This window comes from Adiantum capillus-veneris, chromosome 30, assembly GCF_014529385.1.
Source record: "Adiantum capillus-veneris isolate H3 chromosome 30, ASM1452938v2, whole genome shotgun sequence".
NCBI classification, from domain to species: Eukaryota; Viridiplantae; Streptophyta; class Polypodiopsida; order Polypodiales; family Pteridaceae; genus Adiantum; species Adiantum capillus-veneris.
This window is the reverse complement of record NC_140960.1, coordinates 67,947,051-67,967,993: the sequence shown is the minus strand read 5'-3', so window position 1 is coordinate 67,967,993 and position 20,943 is coordinate 67,947,051. Positions and strand designations below refer to the sequence as shown.

General features: G+C 44.2%; 1 protein-coding gene across 3 annotated transcripts in view; it reads right to left on the bottom strand.

Moving 5' to 3' along the window:
• Nucleotides 1-20,606, bottom strand: part of LOC147418138 (uncharacterized) — a 36,862-nt gene extending 16,256 nt beyond the window's left edge. Inside the window, exons 1-11 of one of the 3 annotated variants that reach the window (XR_015187347.1) lie at nucleotides 19,423-20,606; nucleotides 18,436-18,820; nucleotides 17,430-18,276; nucleotides 17,215-17,255; nucleotides 17,069-17,137; nucleotides 16,870-16,970; nucleotides 16,710-16,788; nucleotides 16,456-16,554; nucleotides 16,311-16,379; nucleotides 16,095-16,227; nucleotides 15,934-16,015 (exon numbers count right to left, since the gene is read on the bottom strand). Coding sequence is in view for 2 of the 3 variants with exons in the window: in XM_086507413.1 (XP_086363539.1) it covers nucleotides 15,934-16,015; nucleotides 16,178-16,227; nucleotides 16,311-16,379; nucleotides 16,456-16,554; nucleotides 16,710-16,788; nucleotides 16,870-16,970; nucleotides 17,069-17,137; nucleotides 17,215-17,255; nucleotides 17,430-18,276; nucleotides 18,436-18,820; nucleotides 19,423-20,174 (2,574 nt within the window). In the remaining variant the exon portion in view is untranslated. The remainder of the gene's footprint in view (nucleotides 1-15,933; nucleotides 16,016-16,094; nucleotides 16,228-16,310; nucleotides 16,380-16,455; nucleotides 16,555-16,709; nucleotides 16,789-16,869; nucleotides 16,971-17,068; nucleotides 17,138-17,214; nucleotides 17,256-17,429; nucleotides 18,277-18,435; nucleotides 18,821-19,422) is intronic. The other 2 variants (XM_086507413.1, XM_086507414.1) reach the window with 2 other exon arrangements.
• Between the last annotated feature and the right edge of the window lie 337 nt (nucleotides 20,607-20,943).

The window sequence follows — 20,943 nt, the reverse complement described above, 5'->3', positions numbered from 1 at the left end:
ACAGTTAGCTACTCCTATTCTAGCTCAAGGAGGCTCTTGTCTCAGCACAAAAGCATGAAACCACACAACTGTACATCAATCAAATGAAGAGCCCTCTTGTGGGGCATCACATAACTGCAGGTAGGGGGGGGGGGGGGGGGGGGGGAGAGAGAGCAGTGTGTAGTGTGCAAGGCATCACACCTAGCACCACACTACACATAGAGTGGAAAGAAAGCACTCCATAACTCTTAACTTGTGACAAATTGCAAAATGAGGCCTCTCCCAGCTTAAAATTCAGCACCAATTTTTCTGTATGAGGCAAGTACACAAGAAAGTGCCACTTGGCACATTTACAAGCATTTTCCCGTTTCGAGGTTGCCGCCTAAAGATCTCCCGACTGGTTGCCCAGTTGACTTCGCGACAAAGTTGTAAAATGCTCCCCTTGTCATTCCGAAGGTAATGACGCGAACACACTTCACGGCCCAAAATAGCAGTTCCCTAATTTTTAGGAACCATCTAAAAATTAGGCTCCCACTGGTCATGTGACCATCTATCCTAATTTAGACCGCATCCAAAAGTGCAATGTGGCCCAACTATCGAATACTTTCTGTTCCCACCTTGACTTTATACCTTTATTGAGTTCACTCCCTAGTATCCACCAACTTGCTAAGTGCGACGTGGGGACCTAAATGACCTTGGACTGAGCCTACACATCCTCTTACTATACGAATTCCAGTGCCGACCAACTTTCTGTCTGCGGGTAAAACTACCATTCACATTGGCCATACAATGTCCGAACATTTGTAACTTCAAAAAGAGGGTCTCAAAAATAAAACGAAAATCATTAGAAAGAAACCAACAACTAAGGTTAGCGATTGCCACGTCCTCCTGACACATAACAGTTGCCACGTCCTCCTGACAGCCTCCTAACACAATTAACAGTTGCCACGTCCTCGTGACAGTACCTCTTCTACTGCTGCTTCTCTTAGGGTTTAGGCCCCTCGGCCAAGAACTGTAGGTTGGCTCCGTTCTTCAGTGGCTTGATACGTCAGCAGTTTGTGATAGCGCCAATCTTTGGGGAAGTACTTCTAGGCACGGAACTTTGTCGTGCCATGTCGTCTATCTCAGTCTTGTTCAGTTATTTAAGTTTCTCTCACGTGTGTCACATTAGGTCTTTGGCTTGGAGTGTCCAAGTCTATTAGAATGCTCCAAGATGCTGCCTTCGGAGCCACCGAGGGTAAACTAGAGCCACTCCCGAGCTGTGCCACGTGAAGGGGAGAGGCCCACCATGTGACCAACCTGTGTCTGGCCAAGTAATGTCTGATGACATGCCTGCTAGGTCCTTCGTAGTCAATTACTTCGAGGTGAAGGGTGTGTGGGCACTTGTAGTGAAGCCTAGTGCACGTGTGGTGGCCAAGGGTAGGAATCCGATTTCTCTTCTTCTCTCTCTCTCTCTCTCTCTCTCTCTCTCTCTCTCTCTCTCTCTCTCTCTCTCTCTCTCTCTCTCTCTCAGATTTAGCTCTTTTGAGGATTGTACACCCTGATCATCTTGTACCAACCTTTGTATCAACTCTTACCCATTATATCCACACACACACACACACACACAACCCCCATAGTGTCACAAACTGCAGACATGTCAAGTCAATAAAGAATGGAGTCAACCTTCAGATCCTGGCCGAGGGGGCCTAAACCCTAAGAAGCAGAAAACTGATGACGTGGCACCTACTGTACAAAAATCCGGATTTTATGCTCAATAATGACATGGCATCTTGTACGGATTCCGGATTTTACACTACTTGCTAACGTGGCAGAACTGTACGGATTTCCGCATTTTGCAATGACTGCTGATGTGGCAGTTGTAAGGATTTCTTGTCAGCAGTTGTAAGGATTTCAATAAATCACGCTGACAGTTTTTTGTAGCTTTTTGGACCGGCTGCTTTTGAGTTTAAAGCTTTGCATGTAAATTGCTTTTAATGGCCAAGGGCCTTTAAATATGAGGCTAGGGCTCATTCTCTGGCACTCTTCTGGGAGAAGGTACAGAGCGTGGAGTACTTCCTTGTACTGTGTTGATGATATAAAGAAATATCGAAAGGGGCGGCAAGGTTTGGGCAGATACTCTCTATGGCGGAATTCCGCCACTCCGTGTCGCATGTACTCTCTCTCTATCGCCCAAGTGTGGTAGATTGGTTATGCCATTTCCCTCTTGAATAAGAAGTCTTGTGTTCAACTCTCGTCGAATGCATGGATGGGATCTTTATAGTTTCAACATATCATGCACCACAATCTTGATAAAGACAAGGCACTTGCACTTGATCCAATGTGGCATAGATGCTCTAAGGATGACACAATTAATTCACATGGGCGTACATTGAGGTGCATGATAAATAGTCTTCATGTGCCAATTCTTAACGGGACGCATCTCTTTTGGCTTCATGCTACTCAATGGGTGGAGTTTCTAAAGAATTGGACTATGCATCGGTGTTCCTGATGGCTTCAAGAAAATTAAAAGGTGCTCCTAATCCAAAGATTCCACTCAAAAACAAAAAAAAACCATGCGTTAATCTATAGCACGTAACGACAGGCAATGACGAAGCACATAGATTTGCAAGAATATTACCTAAGAAAGATGAATACAACATTGAGAGAGAGAGAGAGAGAGAGAAAAATGCTAAAGAGAACTCATAAGAAAACGCTAAAGGAATAATAAAAGAGCAGAGAAACACCTATTTATATGGACACAAAAGGTCTTTTGACTTTCCATTTTCATTTGTCTTTTGACTTTCTAACGAAAGAATTTTTATTTTTCTGAGATTGGGGAGACCTAATAATTGGACTATGCATTGATAATGTGAATACTCTATGTTAGATCAAGGTTTTGATCTAGGAGACAAGAACACAAACTCATACTACCTATCTCTGTGGATTTCTCTTGGCATATAACACTCAACAAATGCTGCAAGGTGTTTGCCTAAAGTTATAAATGTTCAAATTGATATGGATAAATAAGAGACCTATGCTCAGCTTAGATGCTAATTTTGCAAACTCTGTGGATATTACATGGTATAGTCTGAGATATGTCATTCTTGTTAGACTTACACCACTCTGCTGCTTCACAGGTCTAGGGCATACATGTACGGCTAGTATGTCTCCAGGCTAGCCACCCATAGTCTAGGTTGTACTTGGTCCAGCCGCCAGAGTTTGGGGCCGATCGCCCACTTTTGTTTGGCGCCCACCTATATTTCAATATATCATTTTTCTGTTGTGTCGTGGGGATTTTTATCAGGCCTTGCTCTACCTCCCCTTGGGCACCTATTTATAAGGCCAAGGGGTACCCACTTCCACATCTCATCTCACAGAGATCACAAATCTGATTGTACTGAGGGTCTCTTGCTCTGGTAGTCAGTGAGGGGCTGATCGCCCCCTTTCCTACACATAGCGTTTGTGGTCTACTCTCTGTTGCAAATGACCGGACATTGCGTGGTCAATGTGAAACGGCCGATGGCCGAGAGTTTTACCCGCAGTCGGGAAGGGCAGGTCACCACGAGTTGGTCGGGCTAATCGGCACTGGAATCCGAGCAATAAAAGGGTGTCTAGGCTCAATTCAAAGTCATATAGGCCCCTCGCGACACTTATAAGTTGGTGGGTACTAGGGAATTAACTTGAAGAGCAAACTGGACACATGGCGACTCCACATGCATTTGCCACATTTGCATGAAGAGGGGGCGCCCATTTCAAGAGAAGGGGCTGATTTCAGCCCATAAGTGTGTGCTACAGTGTGTGTGAGTAGTGAGTAGGTGATCACAGCTTTAATGGAAAGCTTGCCTTCTCCCTTGCTCTATGTAGCGCGATGATTTGCTCTCACGCATCTCTCTCTCCCCTTTGCACATATGGTAATGCCCCACTAGTTGGGCTTCTCAGATGACCATGTACAAATTTGGGGGTTTTATGCGCGTTTGCCAAGGCAAGAGCCTTTTGTACAGGAACCGGATTAGCTAATTGCTAATCCCCTTCAAGTACGCACAATTTCATCGCGAAGGAATGCAAAAACGGAGAGTTTTCTCGCGTGTTACAGGGGAATTGTCCCATTGCATGCAGGAGCACCTACGACAAGCGTAGGCTTGCTAGCTCCGCTCGAAACGGTCCAAAACGGAGAATTACAACCTGTTGTGTTTTTTATCAGGTTTAGGGTTTCGCACCTAAACTGCAAGGGATCGCCAGAGGAGTCTCAGAAAGGCCTTGGGATGCATGTACAGGGAAGTAGGCACCTAAAAGTCGCAAAACAGAAAATTACAGCATGCTGAAATTAACCTACAGCTCACTGAAAAGCTTCCATACTGCAAGAGAAAGTGTCCTTGACGTGTACTTTTGACCTACAAGGATATTTGCCCCGTTATGTTGGCAAAATTGGGTCATAAACCTGCAATTACACCATGGACAGGTTTGGACAGCTTGGTGAGGCCTAGGTGCAAGGGTTCAAATCGTTTATTTGTCAGGGGAGCCTCGGGAAAGCATTGGGTGCTTGTACAGGCCATTTTGGAGAGATTTCCCGTGAGGAATCTCGTCTAATTCAAGAGGCAAGTGACCCTACAGGTGCGAGAGCTCGAGGGCTACCCACAAAAGTGATCGGCACACGGATTGGAGCGCAAAACAGAGAATCCAGCGAGCTGCAATTTCTTGCAAGGTTTTGCAAAGAGCTCTAAAGTGCGTGGAAAGTCAATGTTTGCGTGGGATTTTGTCCGTGAAGGCTTCTACTGTGGTTATGTTGCCAAAATCGGGTTGAAGTAGAGGAATTTCAGCCCGATAAAAGTGAGACATCTTGTGGAAGTTTACAGGTGTTTCTCAAGTATAATAAGAATAAAGAAATACCGAAAGGGGCGCCAGTCTTTGGGACCAACAGGGTGTCGTTGTCTGCTTGGTAGCGCTCTAGCTGCAAGGCCGTGGTTTGTCTTGAAGTGTTGAATTCCAGTCACAAGCTTATTCGTGAAGTTCCTCTGTGTGTCTAAAGTAAAGTAAAGAATTTCGGGTGAAAGCCAACGCTTACCGCCCCACCAAGGGCCGGTTTCAAGGTTCCGTTGCCGGGACATCAATCACTTTTTCCTCAAGAAGTGAGCCTCGGTTGTTTTAAGTAAAGACACAGAGTACACGAACTTGGAATTATACACTGACTGACAGGATGAATGACACCAAGGAAGAGGGTTCCTCTTCAGAGGACAAACACGAAATTCCGCATGTTTGCCCTTCCAAAAAGTGGTCAAATTAGGGCTGATTTTTGCTACGTATTAGGGTTTGCAAGTATGAACCAAGATGAGATAGGGAGAGGTCTCACGATGGTAGATTGGCCACTAGATCTTCTACGGGAGTGATGTGGGTCTGCCAGGTGGCACGCTGCTTGTCGATTCTTTGAGACGATTGCTTGGATTCTTTGACGCATTGGTAAATCATCTTGAAATTAGAGCTTACTTGGTCGTGGGTGGTACGGCAGGTTGTGGAATTATGCTCGTTTGCAAAGGCAAGAGCCTTTTGCACACGTAAAAGTTAAGGGACAGGTTGCAAGATGCTATGTGGTGAAGTTCAAGAACTATCCACCTATGGATGCAAAGTGGATGGAAGAGCATGAACCGTCAGAGTCACCAAATGTATTGCAACTTTACCTTGAGGCCTTTGGGTTACAGTCTATGTATGCCCCAACCCAACGTCTGCAAAGGAGGGATAATGATAGAGCTAGCACATCAAATGTACTCATAGATTCAATGCAATAGCAGTGTAGAGTTTGACAAAAGTATAAAGGTCTCATTAAGTCATTTGTACACATGTTTTGACAGTCTTTCTTGCGTATACATGCGATGATAGAAGAGTGCTAACACAAGATCATCAGTGGCATGTATGTATGTCACGCAATCGAGGACGTTTGCGATTTTAAGAGGGTGGTATGTCACGAGGACGTGGCAATTGCTAACTTAGAGTCGTTGGTTTCTTTCCAATGATTTTTGTTTAATTTTTGGGACTCTTTTTGAAATTGCAAATGACCGGACATTGCGTGGTCAGTGTGAAACGGCCGATGGCCGAGAGTTTCACCCGCAGTTGAGAAGCGCAGGTCACCACGAGTTGGTCGGGCTAATCGGCACTGGAATCCGAGCAATCAAAGGGTGTCTAGGCTAACTTCAAAGTCATTTAGGCCCCTCGCGACACAAATTGGTGGGTACCAGATGCATTTGCCAGATTCGCATGAAGAGGGGGCGCCCATTTCAAGAGAGGGGGCTGATTTCAGCCCATAAGTGTGTGCTACAGTGTGTGTGAGTAGTGAGTAGTGGGTGCAAGTGATCACAGCTTTAATGGAAAGCTTGCCTTCTCCCTTGCTCTATGTAGCACGATGATTTGCTCTCGGGCACCTCTCCCTTTTGCACATATGGTAATGCCCCACTAGTTGGGCTTTTCAGATGACCATGTACAGTTCTGGGGGTTTTATGCACGTTTGCCAAGGCAAGAGCCTTTTGTATAGGAACCGGATTAGCTAATTGCTAATCCCCTTCAAGTACGCACAGTTCCATCGCGAAGGAATGCGAAAACAGAGCTTTCTCGCGTGAAAACTCGTTCGATTTACAGGGGAACTGTCCCATTGCGTGCGGGACCACCTGAAACACGCGTAGGCGTGCTAGCTCCGCTCGAAACTGTCCAAAACAGAGAATTACTGCCTGCTGTGTTTTTCTGCAGGTTTAGGGTTTTGCACCTAAACTGCAGGGAATCGCCACGGGAGCCTCGGAAAGGCCTTGGGATGCTAGTGCAAGGTAGTAGGCACCTAAAAATGGCAAAACAAAAAATTACAGCATGCTGAAATCGACCTGCAGCTCACTGGGAAAGCTTCCATACAACAAGGGGAAGTGTCGTGTCCTTGCCGTGTACTTTTGACCTACAGGGATATTTGCGCCATTATGTTGGCGAAATTAGGTCAAAAACCTGCAATTATAGCCATGGACAGGTTTGGACAGCTTGGTGAGGGCTAGATGCAAGGGTTCAGATCGTTTATTTGTCAAGGGAGCCTCGGGAAAGCATTGGGTGCTTGTACAGGCCATTTTGGAGAGATTTCCCGCGAGGAATCTCGTCTAATTCAAGGGGGAAGTGACCCTACAGGTGCGAGAGCTCGAGGGCTACCCAGAAAAGTGATCGGCACGCGGATCGGAGCGCAAAACAGAGAATTCAGCGAGCTAAAATTTCTTGCCAAGTTTTGCAAAGAGCTCTAAAGTGCGTGGAAAGTCAAATGTTTGCTTGGGATTTTGTCCGTGAAGACTTCTATTGTGGTTATGTTCCCGAAATTAGGTTGGAGTAGAGGAATTTCAACCCGATAAAAGTGGCACATCTTGTGGAAGTTTACACGTTTTTCTCAAGTATAATAAGAACCGAAAGGGGCACAAGTCTTTGGGGCCAACAGGGTATCGTTGTCTCTTGGTAGCGCTCTAGCTGCCAGGCCGTGGTTTGTCTTGAAGTGTTGAATTCCAATCACAGGCTTATTCGTGAAGTTCCTCTGTGTGTCTAAAGTAAAGTAAAGAATTTCGAGTGAAAGCCAACGCTTACCGCCCCACCACGGACGGGTTTAGGTCACATCTAGCAACTTAGGATTCTTTAGTATTTTTGTTTTGTTACTTCGAATTTGTATCAAATCCACCACATTGATGAGCGCGCGGCGGTGTGTGCAAGTGAAAGAGCACGCGAGGAAGTGCAGTGTGTGTGCAGAGAGGGGAGGCGAAGGCCAGCAGGAGAGGAAGCGCTAGCAGAAGAAGAGGGAGAGAGAGAGAGAGCTCACGTTTTTGGGGAAAACTCAATAATTGAGTTTTGGGTTTCCCACTTTTATTATAAGTGACCTTTAAAAAATGTGTCTAGGTTCATATTGAACCTGGACAAAGTATAAAAATGTACAAAAAGGGGTATTTAGGCCTTAACCCAACAACCTCCCACTTAAAGGCATAAATGGCGCCTTTAAGCTACGTGACACCCACCATCTCTATGCATAGATGATGTTGTGCTTTGGGTAAGCACTTAGTGAGAGCATCGGCTGGATTTTGTGATGTATGGACCTTAACCAATGTGATAAGGCCATCCTCAAGCACTTCTCGTATGAAGTGATACCGCACATCAATATGCTTTGTGCGTGCATGAAACATGGCGTTCTTTCACAACCAAGCATAGGTGCCTTGGCAAGCAAGCCAAACTCACTGCATAGGCGTGCCAACCAAATAGCTTCTTTGGAAGCCTCAGTGGCTGAAATACATTCAGCCTCTGTAGTAGACAATGCAACAATCTTTTGCAATCTAGAACACCATGAAACAACACCTCCCGAAAGAGTAAATACATAGCCACTTGTGGATTTCCGTGTATCCACATCACCAGCCATGTCAGAGTCACAAAATCCTTTCAATTCCATTGGTCCTTTACCATAGGAGAGGCATTTGTTTTTAGTCCCTTTCAAGTATTTCATAATGGATTTTACTACATCCCAATGCAACCTGCCTGGATTAGCCATAAATCGGCTCACAACTCCCACTGCATAGGCTATGTCAGGCCTAGTAGCAACCATAGCATACATAAGTGAACCACAAGCTGAAGCATAAGGCACACTTTGCATGTCATTGGCTTCTTCCTTTGACTTGGGACAATCATCCTTGGAAATTTTAACATATGGCTGTAATGGCACACCAAGAGGCTTTGCTTCAGCCATGTTAAATCTGTCCAGCACCTTTTCAATGTACTTTTCTTGCGACAAATACAATAGGCGCTTGTCTCTTTGCCGTGTAACACGCACTCCAAGTATATGTTCAACTGCCCCAAGGTCTTTCATTGAAAACGCAGATTTCAGCTGCCCTTTAAGAGCATCAACAGTGCTTCTTTTCTTTGCAACTATCAACATATCGTCTACATAGAGCACAAGAATGATAGGGCTGCCATCCTCATCACGTTTGGTATACAAACAATGGTCTGCATGGCTTCGTTTGTAACCATGTTTAAGCATGAAGCGATCAAACTTCTTGTACCACTGTCTACATGATTGTTTCAGCCCATACAAGCTTCTATTGAGCATACATACCAAATGTTCCTTGCCAGGGATAACAAAACCCTCGGGTTGCTTCATGTAAAGCTCTTCTTCCACATCACCGTGCAAGAAAGCGGTATGTACATCCATTTGGTCCATTTCCAAAATCAAGGGCAGCCACTATGGCAAACAGTACACGCAAAGTGATCATCTTCACAACAGGAGAGAACACCTCCTGAAAGTCTATGCCCTTGGTTTGAACATATCCCTTTGCCACAAGCCTTGCCTTATACTTGGGTTTTGCATCAACAATTTTGATTTTATACATCCATTTGTTAGGAATAGCCTTCCTTCCTTTGGGCAATTCAACCAAATCCCAAGTATGATTAGCATGCAAAGCTTTAATCTCTTCCTGCATAGCAAGCTCCCACTTGTCGCTGTGCTCACACGTCTTTGCCTCTTTATACGTAAGAGGCTCTCCCTCATCTGTCAACATAATGTAATGCAAAGAGGGGTTATATCGACTCACAGGCCGTCTTTGACGAGTAGACCGCCTCACCCAATGATCCACATTATCCGACAATGGGTTTACATCAGGTGGCACTAAAAAATCATCAACAATGGGCTGTTGTACATCATTTTCAGCACCATTTTCAGCATTGTTTCTTGGCTGCAAATGCCCTTCAGGAGTCTCAATTTGCTGTCCAACATCATCTGGCTCAAACACCACTGGATCATCTACATTTTCAGCCATTTGTGGTGCATCCTGAGGGTCAAAAATAGGCCTAACAGGTGGCTGGTCATGCTGAAATTTCACCCTTTTATGGTCATGCTTTGAGGCACAATTGTTTTGAAGCAGCCTTGCCTCATTAAAAACAACATCCCGACTGCGTACAACCCTTTTGAGCTGAGGTAACCGAATCCTGTAACCCATTTCGCCTTCTTCACCATATCCCATGAAGAGGCCTTTAATGGACTTCGCATCTAGTTTACTCCTCAACTCAGGTCTAACATGCACAAAAGCTTCGCAACCAAAAATGCGTAAGTGATCGTATGAAGAGGGCTTGCCAGACCAAACCTCTTCAGGGATGTCACCTTTCAAAGACATGTGAGGGGATCGATTGCATATATACACTGCAGTTTTCAAAGCTTCTCCCCAAAATCCATCAGAGAGATTAGCTGTGGACAGCATGCATCTCACCCTCTCACAAAGTGTCCTATTGAATCTTTCAGCCACACCATTAGAAGAGGGGCTATATGGCACACTAAGCTCCCTCTTAATGCCCAAATTTTCACAAAACTTGTTAAATTCAGCACTTGTGTACTCCCCCCCCCCCATTGTCTGTACGCAAGCATTTTAGCTTTCTACCAGTTTGGGTGGTCACAAATGCATGAAATCTCTTAAACACAGCAAAGGCTTCATCCTTAAACTTAAGCAAATAAACCCAAATTTTCCTAGAATGATCATCAACAAAGGAGACAAAATAACATGCACCACCCATAGACCTAGTAGGCATGCTACATACATCAGAATGTACAAGATCAAGCACACAAGATTTACGAGAGACACCAGAGTAATAAAAACGCTTTACTTGCTTGCCATATTGACATTCATTACAAAAATCGAGCTTTGTGCCTTTAGCATCAAGCTTGTTCAAAGTACAAAGCTTAGAAAGACCCTTTTGGCTCATATGGCCAAGCCTCTTGTGCCACAACTCCATGTGAGAGTTAATTTCAGCCAATGCAATAAACTTGCCCAACACGGCCTTTCCATGCATGCAATAAAGTGTCCCTTTCTTTGTGCCCTTTACAATCAGCCTTGAGCCTTTGGTCATTTTCCATGATCCTCTCTCAAACAAGATGCTGTAACCATGCATATCCATCTGACCAGAGTAATAAAAACGCTTTACTTGCTTGCCATATTGACATTCATTACAAAAATCGAGCTTTGTGCCTTTAGCATCAAGCTTGTTCAAAGTACAAAGCTTAGAAAGACCCTTTTGGCTCATATGGCCAAGCCTCTTGTGCCACAACTCCATGTGAGAGTTAATTTCAGCCAATGCAATAAACTTGCCCAACACGGCCTTTCCATGCATGCAATAAAGTGTCCCTTTCTTTGTGCCCTTTACAATCAGCCTTGAGCCTTTGGTCATTTTCCATGATCTTCTCTCAAACAAAATGCTGTAACCATGCATATCCATCTGACCAACAGAAAGCAGACTCTTCTTGATTCCCGGCACATATCGAACATCTTGCAAGACAAGCTCATTTGTGCCATCTATGGAGAGATGCACAATGCCAATACCCTCAATGGAACATGCATGATTGTTTCCAAGGTATACATGGCCACGCTTGCCCACATCAAAAGTAGAGAAACACTCCTTAATAGGAGTCACGTGAAATGAAGCACCAGAATTAACAATCCAAGTCTGGGACAATGCATCATTGACAGTCAACAAAGCATCGATAAGATCACTCTTGGTGATCTGCATGTCCTGTAAATGAACATTGAGAGAGGCATCATAGTCATAAGCATCATTATCTGACAAAGTGGCACACAAGATGTCCTCTACATCTGACACCTCCTCAATCACGACACTAGAAGCCACATTGGCCTTCTCTTTGTCATTTGAGCTATCCTGTGCATCTGCCTTGACTTCCTTCTTCTCTTTCTTTTTGTCTCCGCCATTCTTTTTTCTTTCTAACTCAGCTTTATAGTACTTGCAATCAGGTTTCTTGTGACCTTTCCTGCCACATTGATAGCAAGTCACATCACCCTTGCCTTTGCTTGCATTTCCCCTTTCTTTACTCTTACTCTTACTCCTTTGTGCATAAGCATTCTTCTTTTCTGTCCTGCCTCTAACCATGTTGGCAAAGCTGCCTCCCTCTCCACTTGCTTTCCTCATGATTTCTTCATTCAAGATAGAACCCCTAACACCATCAAAGGTCAAATTGGGATCATTGGACAACGAAACCACCAAAGTTTCCCATGACTCAGATAAAGTCATAAGCAAGAAGATAGCTTTCAGCTTATCATCAAAAGGGGGCAAGCCAGAATCCTCTAACTGCGACAAAGTACCTGCGAACAATGACAAGTGCTCTGCTGCGCTCTTGGACTCATCTAGTCGCTTGCCAACAAGTTTTCGCATCAAGTGCACTTGGTTGACAGGCGTTGTATTTTCATACATTCCCTTTAACTTCTCCCATACATCAAAAGCAGTCGTGAGACCTTTCACATCAATGACGGTCTCATCTGTCATGGCCATTTTAATGTATGTAACGGCTTTCCTGTTCATGCTAACCCATGCTTCATCTGTCATATTCTGTGGCTTCACCTGTTGAAGTTCCCCTTCGCAATCCTTAAGAAAGAGGATTCCCTGAATCCTGTCTTTCCAAAGATCAAAACCTGTACGATCAAACCTCCTAATCTCGAAGAGGTTCTTCACATCCGAAGAAGATGAGGCCATAGTTGCACGAAATAAGAAGGATAATACGCTGAATTTTTGGGCAAAATGCGCAAAAATTGGAGTATAGCCTCACAGAGATGTGCACTACAACTCCAAATGGTCACAGGAGCAATTTGGGGCAAAATAGGACGTTTTGGGCACAAAATTCAATTTCTGAAATTTACGCGCAGAAAATTTCAGCGAGCGAATTTGTGCTCGAAAACAACGAATTTAGTTGTTTTTAGCCTCAGAAGACATACATAAAGCTAATACACAGCCTTTAGAAGCATGTAAGCCCAAAAGCCCCAATTTATAGCATCAAAATTGCATGAAATTGAGCCACAAATAGTCATACATCGACAAAATTTGTCAAATGTGCGTAAATTGCATCAATTTGCACTTTCCCGAATGTAATCGCATCATAAAAACACTTGCAAAAACCTGCGTAAATCTGAAATTTGCTTAAAACACCTGTTTTAGGGCTTGTTTTTCGGCAATTTCAGGGTTTTCGGGTAGCAGGGACTTAGCAAAAGTATTCCCACACCTTAATACATCATTTGCAAAACCTGTATTTTCGATGTCATAACCTGTAATTTCTTGTTTTTGACCTAATTTCAGCCTGTTTTAGGTCAATTTGGGTTGCCGGGAGCTCTCTCATGTCCGGGGACGAGTCCTTTGGCGACGAAATTGCAAAATCTCGTGATAACGTTGACCTTCTTGGCTGAAATTCAGCGTTTGCAGGTTTGGGGGCAAACCCTAATCGGGCTCTGATACCAATTGATGAGCGCGCGGCGGTGTGTGCAAGTGAAAGAGCACGCGAGGAAGTGCAGTGTGTGTGCAGAGAGGGGAGGCGAAGGCCAGCAGGAGAGGAAGCGCTAGCAAAAGAAGAGGGAGGGAGAGAGAGCTCACGTTTTTGGGAAAAACTCAATAATTGAGTTTTTGGTTTTCCCACTTTTATTATAAGTGACCTTTAAAAAATGTGTTGAACCTGGACAAAGTATAAAAATGTACAAAAAAGGGTTATTTAGACCTTTAACCCAACACACATTGTAACTTTTGGTCATAGGTCACTTTGGCCTTTGAAGACGTTAATATAACATTTCATTTCATTTCTCTCAATAAGTTGGGCTTCTGAATTAGAGAGATAGTCTGATGACATTCACCTGAGTTATTTTGATATTGTTATGCGCTCCTGTTTAAGACATTACCTTTGTGCAAGCGGAGACTCGTACGAAAGAAATAAGTTTGGCTTTTGTGCCCCCGTAAGACAACCTTGCATATCCTTTCACAAAGGCTTTGCAGCATGAAAAGTTCAAAGATTTCTACAAAGCTTTGGGCTTACTCATCTTTATGGATTAATGGCATATCATAGGGCTTGGCACTTTCCTATACATGCGTGTCAACTCAAGTTCATTGCATCTCCCAAGAGGACTTTGTTAGCATGCTACGGTGGTTACGTGAGTGAACACACTTAGGATCACTAAGGCATTTTTAATCCTAAATAGGACGTGAGAGGTGAGAGCATCATAGTTACCCGGAACGCGGAACGCGGAACGGGAACGGCGACGGGATCCCCGCGGAACGGGGGAACGGCTAGGGGTTCGGAACGGGAACAGCGTGGAACGGGAGGTATAAAAAACACCCCAATAGTGCATTTTTTAGCTTCTTGTGTTTAAATACAAGGAGTATTAGAGTGCTTTGACTCTAATACTCACAAAAAACTCGTTTTGAAGACCATTCAATCTTGCTATGACTAGATGATGTGAGAGAGAGAGAGAGAGAGAGAGAGAGAGAGGGAGAGGGAGAGATTTGAGAGAGTGGGAGGGAGAGGAAGAGAGCTTGAAGGCTTAAAGCCTTGAGCCTTGAGAGAGTGAGTCTTGAGAGGGAGAGATCTTGAGAGTGTGAGAGGGAGAGAGCTTGAGCCTTGAGGATTAGCTTGTGGAGAGAAAGGGGGAGGGGGGTGCATTTTATGAGTCCTTGAGGCCTTGCACACTTCAAAAAGAAGCCCAAACATTTACTTCAATTTTTTCAATTTTTGCCAAATTTGTTTGTAGCCGTTGGCCGTTCCAGGGGGCATTCCGGAACGTTTTGGGGGCGTTCGGAACATTTCGGAACGGCCGTTCCGGTTTGCACTGGCCACTCGAAACGTCAAACGTTTCAGGGCGTTTCGGAACGTTCGGGAAGGGAACTGCCCCCCCGGAACGCCGGAACGGGGGCTAGGGGGCGTTCCCCGGTAACTATGGAGAGCATAGACTCTGAGAGGATTCAGAGCCAAGAACAGAGTAAAAGATATAGGAAGCAAAATATTCCAACTCAATGATACTTAAAGATATTCTTTAAGATGGGGGCCGAGTTGCGCTTCTGAATAAGAGATAAAATCCATGCATCTAAGTTTATTTAATATTGCTATGCCCTCCCATTTTGACATTATCATTGTGTTAGGGGGAGCCTCGTACAAGAGAGAGAAGTTTGGCTTGTGTGGTCACGTGAGACAACCCTGCATATCTTTTCACAAAGGCTTTGCATCATGAGAAGGTCAAAGCTTTTTACAAAGCTTGGGCTACGATTGATGACATTTCATAGGGCTTGGCCCTTCCCTATGCATGAGTGCCAGTCAAGTCCCCTGCAATTCCCAAGACGACTTTGTTACCATGATATGATAATAATGTGTGAACACACTTAGGATCACTAGGGCATTTTGAATCCTCAAGAGGAGGTCCACCCCGCCTCAAGAGGCTGCATGTACACCCACAACTATCACTTATCTTTGTACTAGCACACTAAGTAATACCACTGCCTATGTTGTATATCTTAAGCAAACCAAAACTAAGTGGATGTGCAAGGAGAAAGAGTTTGATGACATGGAGTGCCACAATTTCGCCCCTATAAGACAAAAGAGGGTAACACTTCTCCACAAACCATCTTTGCAGACAATACTATATCCTTAGCTTGACTAAAAGTCTAAATGGATTCTAGTCCTGGCCATCAACGGTTGACTAATGAGAATGAGGGCAAGATATTGATCTAGAGCCGTAAAGAAGCCTTGTAATTACTCTTTGTAGGGACGAATGTGAAGTTGTGATCTAGAGCCGTAAGAAGCCTTGTAATTACTCTTTGTAGGGACAAATGTCAAAGAACTTCACATTCTCCCCAAAACTGCTATATGCATGGTTGAAATGCGGCAGATAAAATGCAGTTTGTTTATCTCTGGAAGAGAAAGACCATAACAAGTTGAGTTTAGCAAGATTCAGCACAAAAATGGTATCCATGCTTCCTACAGCACAGATTATTATAGATGAACCAAATTCTTAGATGTACATATCAGTGTTTAAAAACAAGAAACCTTATGCTTAATTTTGCCTACATAAAAACCTCAAGGAAACAAAGAAATGTGAGCGTACATGGTGATTAAATACAAAAATTAACTTAGGAAGAAAAGACCATTCAACCAAATTAGAAGTAGCCCAAATATACAGTAGTTACCTGCATCGCATTTAGCCCATCCCAAGGAACCTCTTCTGTAGCTAGCTCCCACATTATAACTCCGAAACTATATACATCCGCCCTGGAAAGATACAAAAATAATTATTGCAGCTACAAAAAAGGTCCTCAAGTACTGAGCAAATACTTGGCACAATCTGTACCAAGGAGTTCCCTGTTTTGTCTACAAAGCTCGAGACAGAGAAGCTAATATCCAAAAGGCATAAGTTGGACAACAAACAATTACTTTTCATCAGAGGGCTCGTTCCTCAAAACTTCTGGGGCCATCCACTGCGGCTGCAGAGTGTGAAAATGAAAGGTACTTAGACTTTCATAAATCTATTTCCGGCTGGAGACTCAACAAGAGGTAATGAACTTACTGTCCCTCTTCCTGACTTGGCAGTCAAAAAAGTCGCATGCTTTATGCGTGAAAGACCAAAATCTGCCACCTGAATTAGACATACTATTAACCACCAACTTTGGCGAGTAACATCAAAATTTGAATTCTGTGGCACAATTTTTCACCTTCACAGTCCAGTTCTTGTCAACAAGAAGATTTGAAGACTTGAGGTCTCGATGTACAATGGGAGGATTACAGTGATGGAGATAGTTCATTCCACGTGCCTGCACGTCGGCAAAAACTTGAGGGCGTGTTTGGGTACAAACTTAACTCACAAAAACGACAACTTTAACACAATCCCAAATGCAAGATCATGTTTTTACAGTTCCTCCTAGTCTTAACTTATAGAAGTTACAACAATTGCATCGTGAGAGCTTACAATATCGAGTCCCATTCGCGATCTTCGCCTCCAATCCATCCCTTGTGTATTTCTATGAAGTAGGCGGAACAAGCTGCCCCTGTTTTCACAAAGCATTAGAACCTTTTCGCAACGCAACACTAACCAATGAATTACTTCAACAGATGGATGAGACACAAACCGTGGTAGGAACTCAGTCACAATTGAAAGATGGACAGGTGAAGTCACGGCTCCCATAAAGAGAACTATGTTAGGGTGTCTGAGTCTTTTCATAAGACCAACCTTTCCTTCCATACAAAGAATGAATTAGCTGTCTGAAAAAGGCATCAGACAATCATGCTCTCCTCGATAGCCAAAGGAAGACAATTAAAAACACTTACCTCCTTTCTGAAATCAAGTAGCAACTCTTGAGAATATTCCTGCTCTGTGAACACTTTGATCGCTACATCCTGTCACACCCATAACAGAACCTCTAAATTAAAAGCCACTATGAATCCTAGAAACACCTTAAAGCTATGGAACATACCGAGCCAAACCACAGACCATGGTATACTGTGCCACATGAACCTGCGGAAAACAAACATCCACAAAACAAAACAGTTAGTGCATTGGGAATGGAGAGCTTGACAAATACTATCACTAATGGTTTCAAGTTTATGCCATATAGACTGCGTTCTTCCAGATCAACAATCATGTATAGCATTACTGTTATAAAAGAAGAGATTTGACTAACAAACATACCCTGTCCAATTTGCTCTCCTAGTGTCAGCTCCTCCCATGCAATCTCACAATCAAATGAATCGAATTCAAGCTCATTTCGTTGTATTAAATTGCTGCTTGTGCTGCCAGAACTGCTGTTACTGCTTGTGGAGCTTATATGGGCCCACTTCCATGAGCTAGGAGCATCATTCACATTCAGTTTACCAAGATCAAGGGTTGCATCCGACTCTGGTGGGTCCACTCTGCTAAACCTCTCATGATTATGTTCCGAGGTCTCACTACTTCCTTGATCAGTATTTCTCCAAGGCCAACCCTTGCCTTTCGAATCTCCACTCTCTTGGTCAGCCGAATTTCGCAACCATGGAACACCTTTCTTAGCAATCCAAGCCTCTGCTTTCAAACCAAACGCTTTTAAACCTCCTGCCTTTTTTCCATCAGCCTCATCCTCAATTTCAACTTCACTATCCACTTTCTCATCCTTTTTCTTTAGCGTCACACCTTGTAAAATGTTGCCATGGGACAACCCAGTTACCCAAGACTCTGCCTTTGAACTCAGTACCTTGATAACACCAGGCTTTTTACCCCCACTGTCCTCTCCATGTTCACTCTGCGACTCAGAGGAATGGGTTTCCTTGGGCAACAAAGAGGTAGGTGAGATACTTTTCAAAATAGATGTTGGGGTGCTGCTCTCACTAGATATAGCTTCTCCGGTATGTTTGTGCTCTTCTGAATGGGCATCAACAATGCCTGCATCTGAGCAATGACTACCCCCACTACCACCCTCATACTCCACCGAGCTAGTATCCAGTCTCCTTCTTGAAACTTTCGAGGAAACTTTAGATGTTACTTTGGAAGTCATTTTTGATGCCTGAGTACATGTAAGAGACAGACTTCAAACAATTAATGAGTAAATATGCATGCCTGGACTCCAGTAGTGGCACAAACATGTGTAAATATCATGCAATAATGTCACCTTCTTGTTCACACATTCTCATGCAGAGAAACTATAACTCTGTCACAAACATACCAAGTTTGTGATGACTGTTGTGAAAGGAAGAAGCTTCAGCTGCTGCTGACTTTGTGCACCCTGAGATCCACCTTCATTAATAAGATCTTCGTCAACAGATGGAATCGAGTTCTGAGAGAAAGAGCGTGAGTCGTATGAGACTTCAACTATGCCTGAGAGGCTACCATCTTCGTTATAATATGGTGAATCTGTGATCATTGCAGTGAATACTTCTCCAGACTTCTTCTTCATTGGAAGTTGACCTGCCCAGCTTTGTCCCATGCGTATTCGTTCTCTTACCTTGGCTGCTACACCATGTGCACTTTCATCAACAACCAAGTCAACTATATTACAACCCAAAGCTTCTGCATCTGTGTATCCGAACAGTAGCTGTGCAGGACGATTCCTGAGCAAAAATTCAAATGGATGCTAAGCTTCCCAAAATCAAAGAACCACAACAGGACTTTGTAAAGAACACAAAACAAAATTCATTCTAAAATGGCCATGTAGTGTGTTCATCTGTTAGCAAATCTAAAAGGTAATTTGGAGCTCCACATCTGATTAGTCAAGAGTAGCATACTACCATCGTCAATCACTCACTTTGGCTTCGTCATAAGCATCTGAAGGAGCTAAAATTAGATGTATCCCTGCTCATAAGCATCCTTCCACCTAAGAAGACTCGCCAAATCCCCTTGCATTATGCATTCGTCAAACGGAGAGCAAAGTAACGAAAACTCCATTTACATGCACCTCCTAACTTTTTCTCTAAAGGCAATGGTACTTGATGAAGACTGAATCACCACTGACAAGCAAGTCGATAGCAGGTGAAAGAAGCGTCTAGAGCTGATAGCACTCATGCCCCACAATACTACTACACCCTATGTTGCATCCAATTAACTTGACAGGGGCAATCGAAATATGATCATTAAGATTCAAGTTTTGAACGTTATAGCAAGCACACACGTGAATACTGCACAGAATTGCACGAAGAAAATAAAGGATATGTACCAGTAGGTCACCTCTCCGGTAGGTCGAAACATGTAGACTGCCTGACCAATAGATTGTAAAATGTTCACAGGATTGGGCTGAGATGATGATGATGCACCTGTTTGAGGCGAGGACACGGAATCATCATCATGGGTGTCAGTCTCTGCTGATTGATGAGGATCTAGTCCACCTTGGTATATACTGGATTCATTACACATCCCATCTGCCGAATTGCCTGAAAAGAATCTTGAGTGCGCCATAGCTGAAGATGGAGATGTTGTGGGCGATGCATAGGAAATGTCCTCTGTTGATTGGACAGGCCGACCTGTACAAAATGAAGATGAAGTTGCCACAGCTGGGACCTTTGATGTCGAAGGAGGAGATATTGTATTCATTACTCTCTCTGGATTTCTCAACCTGAATCCTGAAAAGGAGAGCCGCTGAAAGGGGCGCACAAAAGCCTCAGCCGTGGAGGATGGCGATGTTGGAGAAGAGGCAGATGGCCCTCTTTGGTTGACCTTGGGAGAGACGGAGCGAGCGCGTGCACCTCCGTGTGAGGGTGACCGAGAGCGAACCGCAAACTCTGCAGCAGGAGAGTGAAGGTCCATCACAAGCTTGGTCATCTCTTGTTGCAAATGAGTATGATTTGCTTCAAGCTCTGCAATCCTCTCCAAGAGCGCCCCGGATGCAGGTTGAGATGTAGAAATAGACATGCCTTCTGAAGCCATAGCAGGGGGGGGAGACGGTGGAACGTGTGGATGCAGGGGGCTCATTTGTGAGAAGGGGACTTGTCTTCTGATAGAGGATTTGCCCGGCAAGCAAGAAAGAAAACAGTTTCTCTCTCTAAAACGCAGATGCACGTGCAAGGATACTGTGGCAACATGAACTCTTTAGACACCTGGAGACTGGAGTTTTTCCTCTTCTCCGGTCGCACGTGCCCTCCCTCGTCAAGGAGGGGGCGTAGATTGAGTGCTCAGTAGACTCCCCACTCTCTACTACGCTGCTTTTCTCTCCACTCTTTCTACGCTTCCTCTCGCTCTCGAGAGACCCAACTGTGCATTCTCTCTGCTACGCTAGTGGCCACTATTGGGCAGTCGCCTTCTCTCTCTAAAAGACGACTCGCAGAATGGCATTGGCACCCTATCGCTCACTCTCACTCATTTCTCTCTGGAGTGAGGGCAGGGCTCTTTCTCGAGAAGTTGGACCGACCTTACTCAACCCGGCACGTGCCATTCTCTCTCTCTCTCTCTCTCTCTCTCAACAGAGCTCTAGGCTACACGTCCCTTTGCTCTCTCACCAGCAGTTTGGGGCCACATGTAGCCATGGCTCCTCTGCAAAAGATCCATGCTTGCAGTTTTTTGGGGGTGGGGGGTCCTTTTTGGGCTTCATACAATAATCTCAATTTTCTTTGTAACTTATGGACGTCCTTAATTTTAGGTTGCCCTTTGCTTATGAAAGTGGATAAAATTAAGCCAAGAGTCTATCCACATGTGACCTAGGGGCCCACCAAAGTGGCCAAACTTCGATCCTCTTGAGTCTCCC